Source organism: Bos indicus, chromosome 18 (genome assembly GCF_029378745.1).
Source record: "Bos indicus isolate NIAB-ARS_2022 breed Sahiwal x Tharparkar chromosome 18, NIAB-ARS_B.indTharparkar_mat_pri_1.0, whole genome shotgun sequence".
Classification (NCBI taxonomy): Eukaryota; Metazoa; Chordata; class Mammalia; order Artiodactyla; family Bovidae; genus Bos; species Bos indicus.
In genome coordinates this window covers 22,286,510-22,304,166 of record NC_091777.1, presented here as the reverse complement: position 1 = coordinate 22,304,166, position 17,657 = coordinate 22,286,510, and the positions used below count along the sequence as shown (strand labels likewise).

At 33.1% G+C, this 17,657-nt stretch overlaps 1 protein-coding gene across 13 annotated transcripts in view; it reads right to left on the bottom strand.

The window, feature by feature from the left end:
- Positions 1 to 17,657, bottom strand: part of CHD9 (chromodomain helicase DNA binding protein 9) — a 226,170-nt gene that overhangs the window by 53,619 nt on the left and 154,894 nt on the right. For all 13 annotated transcript variants that reach the window (XM_019978873.2, XM_070770560.1, XM_070770559.1 and 10 more), the window contains 8 exons: positions 14,877 to 14,963; positions 14,509 to 14,646; positions 11,499 to 11,620; positions 8,088 to 8,331; positions 4,129 to 4,305; positions 2,654 to 2,797; positions 2,301 to 2,556; positions 918 to 1,128 (listed from right to left, as the gene is read on the bottom strand). In XM_019978873.2, coding sequence (XP_019834432.2) covers positions 918 to 1,128; positions 2,301 to 2,556; positions 2,654 to 2,797; positions 4,129 to 4,305; positions 8,088 to 8,331; positions 11,499 to 11,620; positions 14,509 to 14,646; positions 14,877 to 14,963 — 1,379 coding nt within the window. The remainder of the gene's footprint in view (positions 1 to 917; positions 1,129 to 2,300; positions 2,557 to 2,653; positions 2,798 to 4,128; positions 4,306 to 8,087; positions 8,332 to 11,498; positions 11,621 to 14,508; positions 14,647 to 14,876; positions 14,964 to 17,657) is intronic.

The following is a 17,657-nucleotide window of genomic DNA, read 5'->3' as shown; positions in this document are numbered from 1 at the left end:
ATTTATCTTTATCTTATAAAGTTCTTTGTGTAAAGACATCAAGAAAATACAAGAATGGCTATTTTAAGACTATTGCAATTTAATCCTCCTTCTACTTGGTATAAAACGGAGCATACAAATTTTGGAATAAGACTAAATGAGAGAACATTGACACTAAAAGCGGAACTGAAAACAAAATGAAAAATAAAAATGTACTATAAAATATCTGAAAATATAAACTAGCATAGACTGATCTTTACTTATTAATAAGGGTCAAAATATCATAAACTAAAATTACAGCTGAATCTTCAGATTCTCTTTGATATTAATGTGTTGATTTCTAGTTGGCCCACAAATACTCTGATAAATATCTTACTTATCTAAATACTGATTAGATATTATTGCAGAGATTATCTTACTATACATCAAAAAACCAAACCAAAACAAAAAAACCACATTAAACACATGAGAAAAGGTGAAAGCAAGAGCAAATATTATACAGTGTACAATAAGTCAAAGTCCAGCAAGTTCAGGTTCTAATTTTAACACTGAAAAAGATCTGAAAAAGGATCTTGAATCATTTTCTTTAATTTTGAAGACGGTTATTAAATCCATTTAAAATGTCGCTACTACAAGGTTAACAAACACATCAAATAAAATGTAACCTAATACACCCATCAATAGGTCAGCAAATATCTGTCAATGTGCAAAATTTTCTTAGTCTCATTAGCCCTGTCTACTATTGCAAAATATGTAGGTTAGGAAAACCTGATATATAATCTTAAACAATCTTTATGTACAGATTTAAATAGATTCTAATCCACGTAAAAAGGAAGACTTGAGTAAAGTTGGGTTACAGTAAACCATTCTGCAGAAACTTTAATACCATACACTTAGCATACTTTATAGTATAATTCATGGTGAATTACATGCCTTACCTTTTATGTATAAGATAGTCCTCCAGGATATCAAGGCAGCGTACCATTTGAGAGAAGATGAGCACTTTATGACCTCCTGCTTTCATTTTGGGAAGCAATTTATCAATAAGGACCAATTTACCAGCAGACTGGATCATTGCTTGAAGATGAAAATCAGAAGCAGCTGGATTATATGTATCTCTAAATTCTCCAAGTATTTTCTCCTCAGCACCTGTAAAAAAAATATAAGAAAATAGCATCAACACACAAATGCAGATACTCTCAACTACTTTCTTTTTAAATTAGTGATCTTCTGTGCTTCTTTAACACATTAAATTTTTCTAATGTAGGTACTAGAACACCAGCCTATAATTCCACTGAGGATAAAGACAGTGTCTTAAGCATTTTTTTAATCTCCCAAGATAACTGGCATAATGTCTTACATAAATTTATGTTTGTTAAATGTTGAATGGATGTTCTTAGGATAAGAATTAGTGAAAACACAGTTCTATCCTAAGTGAGTAAACACAAACTTTTAAATAAATTTCTAGTATTTAAAAACCAATACAACAGTCATTACCACTGCAAGGTGATAATAACCTAGATGTGTCTATAGGCATCCTGCTTGCCATCAAAACAAGCAAACAGGAAAAATTAAAAGGGAAGTCAAGTTTGACCACACTTCTCCTATAGTCTAGATTAGCATTAAGGGTGCTCTCCTTCCCTACAGCCTGTCTAGCTATAAGAGTACCAGAACTGCAAGCAAGTTAGATACTGGCCTAAGAAATAGCTTGTCTTGCATAAAGAGTATACTCCCAGGAAGTATACTCTTTATATATATATATTTATATATCTATCTATCTATCTATATATATCTATCTTTATATATATATAATATCTATCTATCTATCTATCTATCTATATACTCTTTATATATACTCCCAGGAAGTAAAAATACTCAACTGTACAGACAGATCATTAATAGAGGAGCTAACAAGACCTTGTTATCAGAGCACACAAATTTAGAGACAATAACTAGTGTATCCAGACTGAAAAGAAACCAGGAAGAAAAATGTAAATTCAGAGATTCAAACATGGGCTTTACTGTCTTTGTCCATAAGGAGGATTAAGCTGGTGGAGGAACTGCACTCCACGTTAGACTGATCACGTCTCCTGCTTTTGTAATCTGGTAATGCTAACATGGGACACTGTTACGAAGTAGCTCACACTGCCCCCGACTCTGGAACAACTGTAATCCCACAGAACACCAGGGTGGACAGTCACAGGGTCAGTGCCTTTCCTTGTAGCAGCTACTACATCTGTGTTACTTTTATTGAGCATTTGTTATTTTTTCATGAGTATCTGTTGAAAGCAAAGGATTTCTTTGCAATCCTTTTCGACTACCTTTGATAAGATACGGGTGATTACAGCACTTCCTGAGCTCCATCATGGTATTGACTAAGTTGGGTACATTAGTCTGCCCTGCTCCTTTGGATAAAAATGAAAAGTTCTTCTCCAGAATAGCCCGGTAGTATTTTTTCTGAATGTTAGTAAGTTCTACTTCAATGATGGTTTCTTCCTTAGGTGCCAACTTCTTTTCCACATCTTCTTTCAATCGTCTCAACATCATTGGTTTCAAGATAGCCTGAAGTTTCTGCACCTGCATAAAAAATGATGGACAATATAGGTAGCATACACATGCATAATTACAATGAGAAGAGATTTGATGTACCTATTTACAAAGACTAATAGGATACCTGTTCCTCTGTTTTCAGATCCCCAAATTCTTGCATAAACGTTGATTCAGAAGGAAACCTTAGGGGCTCCAGAAAGTGAAGAAGACTGAATAGTTCTTCAACTGTATTTTGGAGAGGTGTGCCAGTCAAAAGCACCTTGTGTTCCTATATAAAGAAAGAACATCATGCCAATATCATATACTATCAAGTCCATCTCAATCAGCATTGTGCTAAGATGACATGAAAGTTGATATAGATTATCAAATGTTTCCATGTTTTTGAAAAGCAAACATTTTTCTGACCATAATTCAAGAATCAACTCAAAATATATCTCTACCCACTCATCTTCATTAATTGACCCTGCATTATTCTCATAATAGCTTACTTTGTCTGCTATTAATTTTTACCTATTGGTTTTAAAAGAAAAATAGTAAATAATTAAAAGTTTATTTTTAGGTTTTTATTCAAGGAAACAGACAAATTCTTGAGGGGTACTTAGCCATTCTTGGTATGGTAATTAGTATACAAAACAGTGCTCATTCTTTACAATTTAGCAGATCATCACTTGACTTCTTACAAAAGAACAAGTTCTTACATCATTAAAGTAACAATCCAACAATGTGAAAGGCTGACTGGAATATTTCTGAGCTAGAAATGCATTACAAATTAAACGTAATAGTAACAAAAGGAAATAAAAATATTTTAGTGATACTAGTATAAAGTATTTAAAATCTGATTTGAAAATACCTCAATTCTTAAGCAAAATATTTCTATATGTATCTGCATGTCTACGTAAGTATTTGATGTTAGTAAATAGTCTAGACTGATATATACCAATCTGTAAATACTGGAGTAAGGAGTGGAGAGTACGAGTGGGCATGGATGAAGACTATGAAGGAGCACTTTACTGTTTTACTTGATGTAGTTCTGCACTTTATGTAGTTCTTTTACTTTATGTAGTTCTGTGCAAATGTACTTGAGTCATTTGTTCAAGTGCTCACGTACTAATTATGTGATGCTAATTAAATCGAAATGTTAAAAAACACAAAATACTTTGATTTGAAAGCAAACACATTAATAAGATGACTTTCAAAAATCCCATTAACTATAATAAATACATGCAGATACTTTATTCCTCTATGATAAAATGATCTGAATAATATTTTAACTTTGGTGAAAGGGCTTTTTATTGAGGAATTTAGCCTTAAAACTTATATTTTTCTTTTCAATAGGACACTCTTCAAAGGTTTTCCTCTCTTTTTAAATTACAAAATTACTAAAGCTTTTAAGAGAAAAGTGCTAAAAAATTTAAGTCTTAGAAAACAGATAAGATTTTTTCCCCTTACTAATTAAAGCAAAATAATCTTAATTATCAGATAGAAATTAGAAATCTGTATTTTAAAATTAAAAAAATAAAGAAATAAGTTTTTGGCACTAGCTCTTTTTACTATGTAGCTAAGAAATGGAAGTCATTAAAATGACATTAAGTCACTTACCAGATTCATGAGTTTCAGACCTTCTAGAAGTTTACAGTTTTTATTTTTTAACCTATGTGCTTCATCAATAATTACACATCGCCATTCAATTGCATTAAGCTCTCCACAGCCTCCAAGAATCATTTCAAAAGTGGTGATGATGGCTTGGAATCTGTAAGCTCCTCGAATAATACGCCCCTAGAAATTTATTACCAAATGTAATAATTTGCTAGAATGTCTTGATCATAATTTTTAATTCCTATCAAGCAGCATACAAATCACTTAATGACATTTGCTATAAAACTATTTTCCATAGAAATTTTTATATATGCAGAGATACTCCCTTAAAATGAGGAACCTTAGCATTAAAACTATTAGATTGTAGTTTTCAAGAATGTTGTCAAAAATTTTGCCAAAACAATGATACAATTAATTATATCCAAAAAAGTATTCCTTGATAAGACATTTGATAATTTTTAAGAATCTTATTAACAATGTTAAGTCAAAAAAGAAATGCTTATTATAAAATCTAGCCAAATAAATTTCAGTGTTTATGTTTATTATTTATATCTATGACTCCACACATATAATGGCAAATAAGTAGTAAATATAAAAACTGGCCACTCATGTCATTTAGTTAGCAAGTATTTATTGGGTGTTTATGTGCCAGACTCTGTTCTAGCTGCACGAGATAGAGCAGTAAACAAGACAGACAAAACTATCCAATTGGAACTTACATTCCAATTACTCAAATATAGAACATAGCCATTAAGGAAAAAAGAAACCCCAAGATTAAAAAACAAAATCAAAGAAATTATGTTAGAAAGTAATAAAGGTCACAGACTCAAATAACACAGGGATGTGTATGGGAAGTATGGGCTTGGAGGTGACCATTCCAACTCTATTTACAATGGCTGGGAGGCCATCACTAAGAAGTGACATTTGAGCCAAGTCCTGAAGATCAGGGAGGAAGGCATGTTGATATCTAGAGATCTGGACCAGGAAGCATTCTTGGTAGAAATAGAGAATGTGAATGCCATAACATGGGGATATCTTTGGCAGTATTCAAATATTAGCAAGAAATCCAGTGAGACTAAAATCCAATGAATGGAGGGCATGAGGCTGTATAGGGTCTTGAAAGCTGTGGTGAGGACTCTTGGCTTTTACTTTGAGCAAGAAGCTATTAGAGGGTTTTGAGACAAGAAGTATCATGATTTGACATATTTTAAAAGAATTCCTTGGCTGTTCTGGTAAAAAATAGTCTGAAAAAGGCCAAGGACAGGATCATAGAAACCAGTTAAGAGGCTGTTGTAGTAATTCAAACAAGAGATCATCAATGGAGGCCATGAGATTTGGAGGCCTCCATCATCAATGGAGGCCAGTTCTGGATTTAATTTGAAGGTGGAACCAACAGGATTTACTAACGGATAGGAATGGAGTGAGTTTAAGAGAGGATTCAAGTTTTGACTAAACTTTTGGGATCAAACAACTAGAAGCTGGGGTTGCCATTTACTACCACGAGGAAATGTAGGATTTCAGTTTTGGACATGTTATGTTTGAGATGTCTATTAGATATTCAAGTGGAGTAACTGAGTAGGCATTTGCATATGACTTGAATTTAGGAAAGAGGTTAGAATTGTTGATATAGATTTGGGAGTTTCCAGCAGTACAGATGGTAATTAAGTTGTGTGACCGAATAAAATCTCTGATGGAATGAGTACGGATATAAAAAGTAGAAGACTGAGCCCTGGGTCACCCCCAAGTTTAGATAAGACAAGAAGGAATCACTTAAAGGGGGTTTCAAAAGGAAAGTGATATAGGAACAGAATAAAGTTCTAGATTCCAAGTGAAGACAATGTTTAAATGGCATTGAAAACTATAAACTATTAGGAGAAATGAAGGGCTAAGAAAATCATGTGATCTGATTTAGATTTTTAAATTCCTATCAACTTAAATTACAGTAATTTTAGAACAATTCATATTGATTGCATACACTGGCCATTAAGCTGAACAATAACTCTAGTAGAATATTAGAATAGGTACAAAATATAAGTCTACACAGCTCTAAAAACCCGGGATATGATGCATTCAGTTTCAGGGGTATTGTACTGTTTAAAAACAAAGGTTCTTGAGTCTGACTTGGGTTTATTAATACCAGTTTTGCTCTGTGATTTTAGGAGAAACAGTACCACTTCTTTTTACTTCAGCTTCCTCATTTGTAAATGAGGAAGATATCACCTATTTACAGGGTAGCTATTACAAAGATTACATGAAATACTACATGCAAACTGTTTAGCATAATACATGGCACATGGGAAATACTCAATAAATGTCTGTAGATATTAGTGTTATTATCTATTACTTTTTCCAGTGCAATTCAGAAAATTACAGCATAATTTTGCCATTTCTGTGATTTCAAATTATTTAATAATTTGGAAAAAAGCAGAAGTTAAATGTTCATTTAATTAAAAAATATATATATTTGAAAGAGTTTAATCTGAAAGTTATTTCTATATTTAAAGTATAGATCTATTTATCTCGTTACATGAGACATCCTTAACTCTTGAAATTTTAAACCCTTCACACAATATTCTAGAATGTATAACATTTACCATAAAATATAATTTATTACATACTATTCAGTTTATAACACATCAGGAATCTTTCAGCTTTCTGGCTATCACATTTATACCAAACTCATGAAATACATATTAAATCTTAAACTTCTAATATTTTTAAAATACCTTAAAAAAGCTAGAGTAAATGGTTTTAATGATATTATACAGCTCTAAAATTCTACAAATGTCCAATTAAGAATAATAAAACACTACGGAAGGAAATCGAACAACTTAAGCTGTCATAGGCTCCAAAAATGCAAAGTTGATAATTTTCAGTAGAACTAATTACAGACATGCCTAATTTCACAGAAATCTAATTGTTTCAAACATTAAAGTAGAAGAAAGTTAATTTTACTGATATTCAGCCTTAACTAAATAGAAAATCAGTTATAATTGGTAGGCAAAAGTAAAAGGCTATGCACTTTATCTTACCTTAACCTATACCATATCTCATGACCTGGCCGTATGTTATAATGATCCTTATAAAATGTTAAGAATCAGTAAAAGAAAATAAAATATTAAGGTACTTATTGAGGCAGAGTGCCATAATCTTTTCTAATGAAACAACACAATTTTGTGTGAAATGTGTTTTAGTTAACTTTGTTTCTTATTTCTTAGTAAAAGTTTCACCTAGGAAGAGTCAAACTACTACTAAAAACTGCAACTTGGCATTTCATGTTTTCTAAACTTAACCTTCTGCTAGGAAATTCTTTCATATAATGTCATCTCAATTTTATGATCTGTATATTTAGCAGAAAAAGAGGTATCCCTTCCTAAAGAAAAGTGGTCAAAGTAAAATGGAAAATATTCCTCTAGAATATGGAGAAGAAAACCATCAAAGCAAAGGAAGAAAGACACAGAGGTATGTGTGTACCAGTATACAAAACAACCCAAAATGTCTAACATCAAAACTCAATGAACACACAAGACAACCTACGGTTTCACCCAATGGGCATTCAGACCCATGGTGGTCAGTGAAGAAGTAAATTTTTTAAATGGAGGGAAAAAACCGGAAGATGATCAAAGAGACAGTCATTATTTTTAAAATAAATTTAATGTGTATTTAAAACAATTAATAAAACAATTATTCTAGCTAAAAAATTAAGTAGAAAATCAAATTTGTACATTTGTATAAATCAGCATACTTCCTTCCAGTAAACTACAGTGTGAACTTGCCTACTTTGGTCATTTTTCTTCAGCTACTAAAATTTATTGTAAAATAAATATGATGAATAAAGAAATCAAACTAAGATCTAAGTAGGCAATTAAAATCTATCACAAATTTGAAAGTAATTAATATGTAATGCTTATCTTTTTAAAATCTGACCTTTCAAACAACAAACAAAATCACCAATAACACACCTGTGAGTCCCTGAAGTACATCTCATATTGCTGTATCATTTGTCTGCTAATCAGGCTCCCATGATAAACCACAACATTAATATCAGTCCACGTACGAAATTCTCTCTCCCAGTTTGCAATAGTAGAAAGTGGAGCAATAATCAGGAAAGGTCCTCTTATACCAGTCAGAAGGATTTCGTAGAGGAATGTAATTGATTGAATGGTTTTGCCAAGACCCATTTCATCTGCTAAAATGCAGTTTCGTCTGAAATAAACAAATATATTACCCATGTATATTTTGGGTTTTCTGTATACTACAATGTTTTAAAAGATAAATATAAAAAAAGCAGAGAGATCAGGTTAAAATACTTGCATTTATAAAAACGTGAAAGTTTCTGAAGTGCAGATTTGGTTAAAGATTATAATTTTATTATAGTATTGCAAAGGGAAAACTATAGATTTTTTTGTAGCTCCAAAATAAAGATACCACCTGTTAGATACTTGAGGTTTTAAAAGAACAAAATGGCAAGAACAAAGCAAACTAAATGTTATTTATTCAGGAAACATTTATTAAATGCCTTCTTATCTCAGGGATATATATATATATATATATATATATATATATATATGTATATAAAGAACATGTTCTCTGCCTTCCAGGGGCTTGCATCTATTAGAAAGCAGACATAAATAAATAATCATGCAACGTGCTATCACAGAAGCACAAATTAAGAACTGGTTTTCAATTCTGGCTGTGTACTGGAACAGCCTAAGAAACAATTACCCATGGCCTTCTCCTTTACATTCTGATTCAATATGCAAAGTAGGATAAAAGCAACTGAAATTTCTAAAATAAGCTGCACAGATGATTGTGATATATGGCCAATTAAGAATCATCAGTGTTAAGTTCATTATGGAAGCTCAGGTGAGTAAGTATCTAACTGCATCTAGAAAGGCTGAGAGAAGTTAAGACTGCCTTCAGAGAGGAGGTCAGTAATGAGCAGGGTTTTGCCAGAGGGCAGAACAAAGGGGTACAAGTGTCAAGAATACGATTAACTGGGAGGCAAGAAGTAGTTTAATATGGTTTTGAGGGAATGGTAAAGGAAGGGATATTACTAAGATAAGCAGGGGTCATAAAGGTTATGGACATCATTTTATTGAGAATGAGAGTCAGTGAACATTGTTAAAGAAACCTGATGAGATTAGGTTTGTACTTGAAGCTGACTCTGGTGCCACGGGAATACTAGAAGGTGAGGTGACTTGAAGTTGGGACAGTAATTAGGAAAGTACCAAAATAATAGAGCAAAGAATAGTGGACCTGTGGACTAAGGTAGGAGGGATCAAGAGAAAACTGATTCTGAAGTTAAATACATGTTAGAATGATCTGGACTTAATGATCAATCAGATATATGGAGTGTGGGATGACAGTCAGATTTAAATTTGGGTGACTAAGTAAGTTGTATTATTCTCAACCAAGATGTAAAATGTGGAAGAATAAGTCTGATATGGATGAAACAGGAAATAATAAGGTTAATTGTGAATTTGTTGTGTTAAAATATCACTGAGATAGACATTAAGGAAGCAAGAAGCAAACAAATATGGGCTTGAATTAACGCCTTAGAGATGTTACTGATAAGTGAAGACACAGGGGGCGGTATAAAGTTTGGCTTAGGCAGAACAAACATGTAATATGAGAAGACAGCACATTGGGAAAGAAAAAGAACCAACACTGAAAGGGTAGGCAGAGGAAGAAGAACCAGGAAAGACTATTGAAAGGAATAGTAACAGAGGTATTGGAGAGCTGGGAGGGTTAACGCTATGGAAGCTGTTGGAAGTGAGAATGGGAGAAAAGTTTAAAGAACGTCTAGAACTACTATCCAATGCAGCAGAGACAGCAATTTAAGGCTGAAAAAAACACTGTGGATTAGAAAATTAAGAGTTTCAGAGATGATGCAGAATTAAAATCCAAACGACAGGTTTAAGGAGAATTGGAGATAAGAAAACAGGAAGAGTTCATGATGACTATACTTCCTAGACCTCTACCTTGGAAGTTACAAAGAGGGATCAAGGTAGCTAGAAGGAAAAACAGAGCTGAGAGAAGATTAATCCTTTCCTTAAAAATTTTTATATATAGGTTAAACCCAAATTTGTTCACAGACTGAAGGGATGGCATTAGTCTTAATGGGATAGTTTGAAGATACAACAGAGAAGGCTGATAAGTGATTGAAGTGAGGTTCTGAAGACTAGATGAGATGCCTGTCAAGAGTTGAGGTTGTAGCATCAATCTTGGTTCTGGGGAGGCACCATTTAACTTCTGAAAGGAGGACAGAGGCATGAATGGCTAAGGATGAAGATACATTTTTAGGCCTGGGTGTGAGAGGGCAGGCAACAATCTCAATGAATTCAAATACTGGTCCTAGACTTCTCTAAGAAGCAGTCATATATAGTGAGTGAAGGGGGTAGGGTTCTGATAAAGTGCTTTAGGAAAATGGTATTAAGTTTAAAACAAGCAACTGAGAAAGGGTACTGATAAGAGAAGACAATTAAAATTTTGTTGACTATTTTACCAGGAAGATTCTCTTGGGAAAAATGATAACACTTAGAAAATATAAACAAGGGGAAGAGCACTGTGTGGGATAACAGATCCCCCTAACTCCATCTGATGGAGTTGATGGATGCACCATTGCCATGGACTCATGACTAACTGTTACTTAGTTAAACAGAAGAATCATGTGACAAGTAAAAACACAGAAAAATGATTCTGAATAAGTGTCATAAAATTTTGCTACCATTACTAGTAATAGTACCTTCATTTGCTCTTTTATATACATAATCAGACTTTTTTATCAATCGAGATACCATTTTTTACTTCTTTTGCAATTAATTTTCCATCTCACTAAAAAAAGGTGACATAATATTCCAAAAAGTTTTTTAAACAGTTTGGAAAATTAATAATAAGTGGGGGTAATTCATTACTAGGTTCTTATATTTTGTATTCTATTCCTTAGCAATTACTGAAAATCTGCTTCCTTGAAGATGTACATTACAGACTTATTTAACTTTTTAGATGAAACTGCTCACACCTTAGTAACTAGGTTCAATTACTGGCAGACAGCAGTGTAAGTTGAAAAACATTCGATAACATAGTTGATGTTTGATGATGTTAAGAAAGCTATCTCAAATTTGATTAAGAATCAATATATCAACTTTCTTCTATTCTGATTGCTACATATTTAAGGGAAGCAACTGTAGTCAAAATTCTAAATTATAATGTACATTATCTTCCAGAGGTAACCACAATTTTTCTTTCAATAATGAAGACTCCATGATAGTAATAATGTAGGAACATTAGTATCAATTTTATTTAATGTATTTTGGAACACATTTTTAAAACACACATAAAATATTTTTTTATTAATACATACTACATACCTATTGTACCAATTGAATAAGAGCCAGTTGAGTCCTTCCAGTTGGTATTCCCTGAGTTGATTGCCATTTTTATAATCCCTGGATTGATCTATTTTTTTCCAAATACTAGGAGGAGGACGATCCTTTGTAGAAAAACAAATGAATGATGTATTTCAGACTTTTAAATTTTCCATACATCTCATACATGGTAAAAGCACTGTTTTTAAAATAATCACAGAAGGGTAACATATATGGCATTATGATGAAATTTTACAAACATCTAAGGACCAAATAAGTTTTACATAAACTCTTCTAGAAAACTGAAGAGGAAGGCATAGTCTCAACTCTTTCTGTGAAACTCTGATATTGAAATTAGACAAATGAATTACAAGAAATCTAGAGACCAATATCTAGATAAAAAATTAGTAACAAAATTTTAGCAAATGGAATCTAAAAACATATAAAAGGGGTAATACAGCAAGACCAAGTGGGGTTTTTTCTGGGTATGGAAGGTGGATTAAATTTGAAAATTAATCAGTGTTGATCAGGCTAAAAAAACCTATGATAATCTCAGATCGATGTAAAAAAAGGGATTTATTCCTAATAAATAAACTCTAATTAAATTTTGAATAGAGGGAAATTTCCTCAACTTAGTAAGATGCATCTATGAAAAAACCACCTATCATATGTCCTGGTTAAAAAATGAATACATTCTCCCTAAAATCAGAAAAGGCAAGGATGTCCACTCTCATCACTTCTATTCAACACTGTACTATAGGTTGTAATAGGAGTAATCAAGCAAGAAAAAGAAATAAAAGTCATTAAGATGAAAAAGGAAGAAGTGAAACTTTATTAATTTCCAGAAGACATGATTTGACTATACAGAAAATCCTGTGGAATCTAGAAAAAACACAAACTAAGAAGTGATTTTACCATCACTGCATAAGATCAGTATACAGAAAATTGTATTCTACATTGTAGAAACAACTATAAATAAATTTTAAAAGTACTATCTTACAATAGCACCCAAATATGAAATATCCAGGGTTTACTAAAAAAAAAAAAAAAATTTCTTAAATAGTAGCTAATGAACTTTAAAACAATTTCCACATTAAATAATGTTCTCTAATAATTTTCCTTTCAGTAATCCAATCACTATTTCCTTAGTTTAGGAACAAATTTCATTTGTTCAAAAACACGTTTATATGTTGTTTTATTTAATAATAATAGACTGGCAAAAAGAAAAAAATCACTTACCTTCTATATTACTTGACTTTGATAAACTAGCACTTTTGTCAAATTGATTTTACTTTAACTGAAGGGATTAATTCTATTGGCTACATTACCAAAGACTACAAATGTATCTAAGGCAGTGGCTCTTCCCACCATGTGGGAAAGACTTTTAACACCTGGGGTCCACTCAGAGATATTCTGATTCTGGAGCCAGGATACAGAAACTAGGCACCTCTTATTTTCGAAAAGTTCCAAAGTGGTACTGATAAGCACCTCTGACGGACAACCACTAATCTAAGAAACAGCTTACTTAATAAGGCTAAAGATCAGGTTACCACTGAAATATGGACCCCACTCCAAAAAGAAAATTTTTCCTCTTCATAATATCCTTTAGACTGTTCCTCCCTGAATTAACACTTTCCTTTCCTGGCTCAAGAAAAGGCACTTGGAAGACAAAAGGAATAGAGGGGAGCTGCTGTCCTCTTGGTAATAAGCTATGGGTATTATTGGGAGACAGATTAAGAAGACCAGTAAATAAAATGACAACCAGAAAAAAAACTGTTATAAAAACAATATGGTCTCTTCCATGGAACAATTAACTTTCTTCTTTTATATTACATCTCCACATTTTTCATAAGAGCCTTCCTTAATTCTGATTCTAATTGAAAAGTAATCTCTTCTAGTCTTTTCATATACCAAATTCCTCTTTAGTGAAGAAATTTCTATGACCAAATTACATTTGAAAGAGGACTGGCCAAAATATTTAATTAAAATCATAGTATATCTCTTTGTGAATTTCTTTTGCTTGGTTCTGCAAACTGGATTTACATGGTAACAATCCTATGCTTTAAGTAAAAAAAAAAATGTAATTATTAAAATAACACAACTTGCCATATAACCTTCTAGAATTCTGTAGTCTTTGTACTAGAAAAATCAATAACTGATTCAGTTTTTTTTTTTAAAGCAAGGAGAGACAAGGATGAATCAATAGGAAACCAGTGTACTTAATTTACGTGGATCTTTAGTAATATTCTATTCAAACGGTTTTTCTAAAAGTAAAGCTACTATGGAAGTAGAAGAGCTATTCAGTTATAAAGAAATAACTGGTTTACAGAAAGCAAGGGAAAGGTGGGTATATTAAAGATTTTTCTTTGACAGAGAATTAATAACACTGCTTAGAGCTGAAACTGATACCTTTGATATTTTTATAAATGACCTGAGTAAATTCAAGATTAAGTAGAAGTATTTGAAACTTTTCTGGAGGGAAATTTAAAAGGAAATATTTATCAAAAAATTTTTAAACATTTTTAAAATTTATCTGGCTGCACCAGGTCTTAGCCGCAGCAGCACATGGGATCATTTTTGTTGTTGTAGTCATTGCAGCATGAGGGATCCTAGTTTCCCAACAAGGGATTGAACCCAGGCCCCTGAATGCCCCCTTCATTGGAAGCATGGAGTCTTAGCCATTGGACCACCAGGGAAGTCCCTTCTTATCAAAAATTTTAAATGCACATATGTTCTGACCAAACAATTATATTAATACTTTTGATTTCACTTATAAAGGGTTCCATGTTTCAATGTAGCACTGTTTGGAATAGAAAAAACCTGGATATCCACTAATAGAGGAATAGTTAAATTAACATATATACAATACTAAGTAGTAATTTTACTTTCTATGTAGTCATTTTAAAAATACAGTATTAATTGCACACCAGACTAAATTCGAAATTCAAAAATCACACTACACCTCTTGATTAAGGAAATGCTAAGATTTCATGATGATAAGGCATATTCTTACCAAATGTCTTGTGTCAGGCCTTGAAGCTTGCAATTGCTCAAACTCTTCTATTTTTGCAAGATCTACATCTTCTTTTAGTTCCCAAGTACTATCTTCATACGGTAATGAGCACCACTTTACTAAATAGTAAATAACAGGCTGTAAAAGAAAGTTTTTTTCACTTTATTAATTTGAAAAAGAATAGTAAGAAACAGTTTAAACTGAGAATCCCCAGAAAAAATTTAAATATATTAATCTTTACTGGTAAAGACTTATGAAACTTTGTTTAACGTTTTTAGATCATTACCTCTAAAAAAGTAATGTTTTAATACCTGGAAGGTTTTAGATTTTTCTTACTTACTCAAAAATAATTTCTACCAAATATTTACCTCGCCAGTATCTTTATCTTCACAAAAAGAGACTTCTAACACTCTGTCTACTTCAACGTAGTCTGGGTTAAATGGTTCTTCTTCCATCTAAAATTAAAAGTAACTTAATTGATATTTGACAAAGAAGTAGAAAAATAAAAGTGAAATAAAGACAAACTTATTACTAGCTATTCACTATAGAACAAACACTTCAGTTTGACTGTAACTGAATTTCAAAAAATGGAATACTTCCATTTTAATTTCTAAAAGATTTCTATGATTTGTCTGTACTATGAATCACCAAGTTATGTATAAAAAAAAACTCAACTAAAAAGCACTAAAAAAATGAGGCACCTCAGACAAGTAAGTTACTCTAGAAGGTATATCCTTTAAAATTTCCTAGTTGGAAAAGAGGCTTTCCTTTACCTTCTTGCGCTACTTTCCTCAGTAGTAACCAGGTCCAAGAGTTGAAGACCAATCACCTGACCTGAAAGGTCCTCTCTCATTTGTATCAAACACTATCTGGTGCTGGTTCTTGTGCTCAAGACCCCCTTACCTAACTAAACGCAAACTGTCTGAGCGACTTCACACTCAACTGCATTCATTTACACTTCAACCTGTACTTCTGCCTGTAGTTTCTAACTGGGCTAATGGCCAACACAGCACCAACTTTAGGCCACACTCTACTCCCAGTGGGAGAAGGCAATAGCACCCCACTCCAGTACTTTTGCCTGGAAAATCCCATGGGCGGAGGAGCCTGGTAGGCTGCAGTCCATGGGGTCGCGAAGAGTCGGACACAACTGAGCGACTTCACTTTGACTTTTCACTTTCATGCATTGGAGAAGGAAATGGCAACCCACTCCAGTGTTCTTGCCTGGAGAATCCCAGGGACAGGGGAGCCTGGTGGGCTGCTGTCTATGGGGTCACACAGAGTTGGACACGACTGAAGTGACTTAGCAGCAGCAGCAGCTACTCCCAGTTACACAAGCCAGCAACGGAGAAGTCGTCTTAGATTCTTTCTCTTCTTTCATCTCCCACCTCCCTTATCTCATTGATTCACACAGATTCTAATTTTGTTTATAACTCAAATTGGTTCCTCCTTCCTCATTCTCACTGCCTCATGTCTTCTTACTTGGATCTTTATAAATCTTACATATTGTTCCCTTGCTTCAAATTCTTTACTGACTTCCCTATTTGGGAAACAAGCCCACATTAGTTTCTGGGGAATAAACAGGCTCAAACGTTTTCCTCCAGCCTCATCTCCTACTGCTTGACACAGCCATACCCAAGATATTATGCTTCAAAAGTACAAAACCACATGCTTTTCAAATTCCATGTTCTGTCACACCTTCATGTTTTTATACTTATTTTTCTCTCTTCTGAATAGATCGCTGTTCCTTCTCTCATCTGCTTAGCTAATTCTTAATCATGCCTGAAAGCCTTACTTCCAAAGCCCAGCTCAGTTATCTTTGTTGCATCTCTTCCTCTGTTTAACCTCTAAATGTTACAGTACTCCATGGCTCTGCCTTTAGTTCTCACTATCTTAATCCATTCCTGATCAATACTATCATCTCCATGTACAAGACACACTTGGTAATAAAAGAGCACTACCCAACACCAGAATGGTAAAAAAGTACTCTATAAGAAAATCTGCATAGCTCCAGTTTATCTGTGCCTGAGGCACATTAAAAAAATTAACCTTCACGAAAAATTAAAAGATTATTAGTTAAGTACTTCTAAAATCTTTGGCTCATTGTGTGTGCTCAGTCACTAAGTCGTGTCTGTGGACTACAGCCCACTAGGCTCCTCTGTCCAAGGATTCTCCAGGCAAGAATACTAGAATGGGTTGCCATTTCCTTCTCCAGGGGATCATTTCGACCCCGCATCTTCTGCATCCCCTGTACTGGCAGGCAGATTCTTTACCACTGAGCCACCTGGTAAGCCCCATCAGCTCAATAAGAGATTTACCAGAGTGAGGAAGAGAGAAATTTTTGAGGACCTCCCAGCATCCATAAGTTGATAGGTCATTTCAATCAACAAATTTTTGAAGTAGACTTTACAATTACAAAGAAATAAAAATAGCTTCCTGGTAGAAAAATCTGCCATAAGATATTAACATAATCTAGTGATTAAAGTTAACACTACCAGTAATTGGGTAAATAGGTATCATATACCTCCTGACATGATTCACTGAGAATGCTGCTGCATCATTTCTGTAATGTTCATTTGAAAAAATGCATGACCTGAAGCTGAGGAAAATCAAGACAACCCCAAACTGAGGGACACACTATAGAATAAACCACCTAAATTCTTTAAAAAGAAAGAAGTCCAAGGGATGGAAAACAAAAAAATACCGATTAAAGGAGACATGCCAACTAAATGTATTATGCACTGCAGAACTAGACTTTGGATCAGAATTAGCATAAACATACTTTAAAAAAAATTTTTCTATAAAAATACTAGTGGAACAATTAGTGAAATATGAATTCAGGTCTAATAGATGAGATAATATTACCATGTCTGTGTTAATTGTACTATTATTATGGGAAAATGCTTCTAGAGAATACTGAAATTGAGAATTATCAAATGGTTTAGAAAAAAAATTATGTACATGGGAGAGAGAGGCAGAAAGAGGGAGAGAGGTGCACAGAGACAGAAGAATTAATGTGAATGATAAAGCAAATATGGTAAAATGTTAACATTTAGGGAATCCAGTTAAAATATATGTGGGAAAATCCAGTATTAACATTTTCAAATAAAAAGTTAAAATAATTAGATGAATCTAAAACTTCTCTAAAAAAG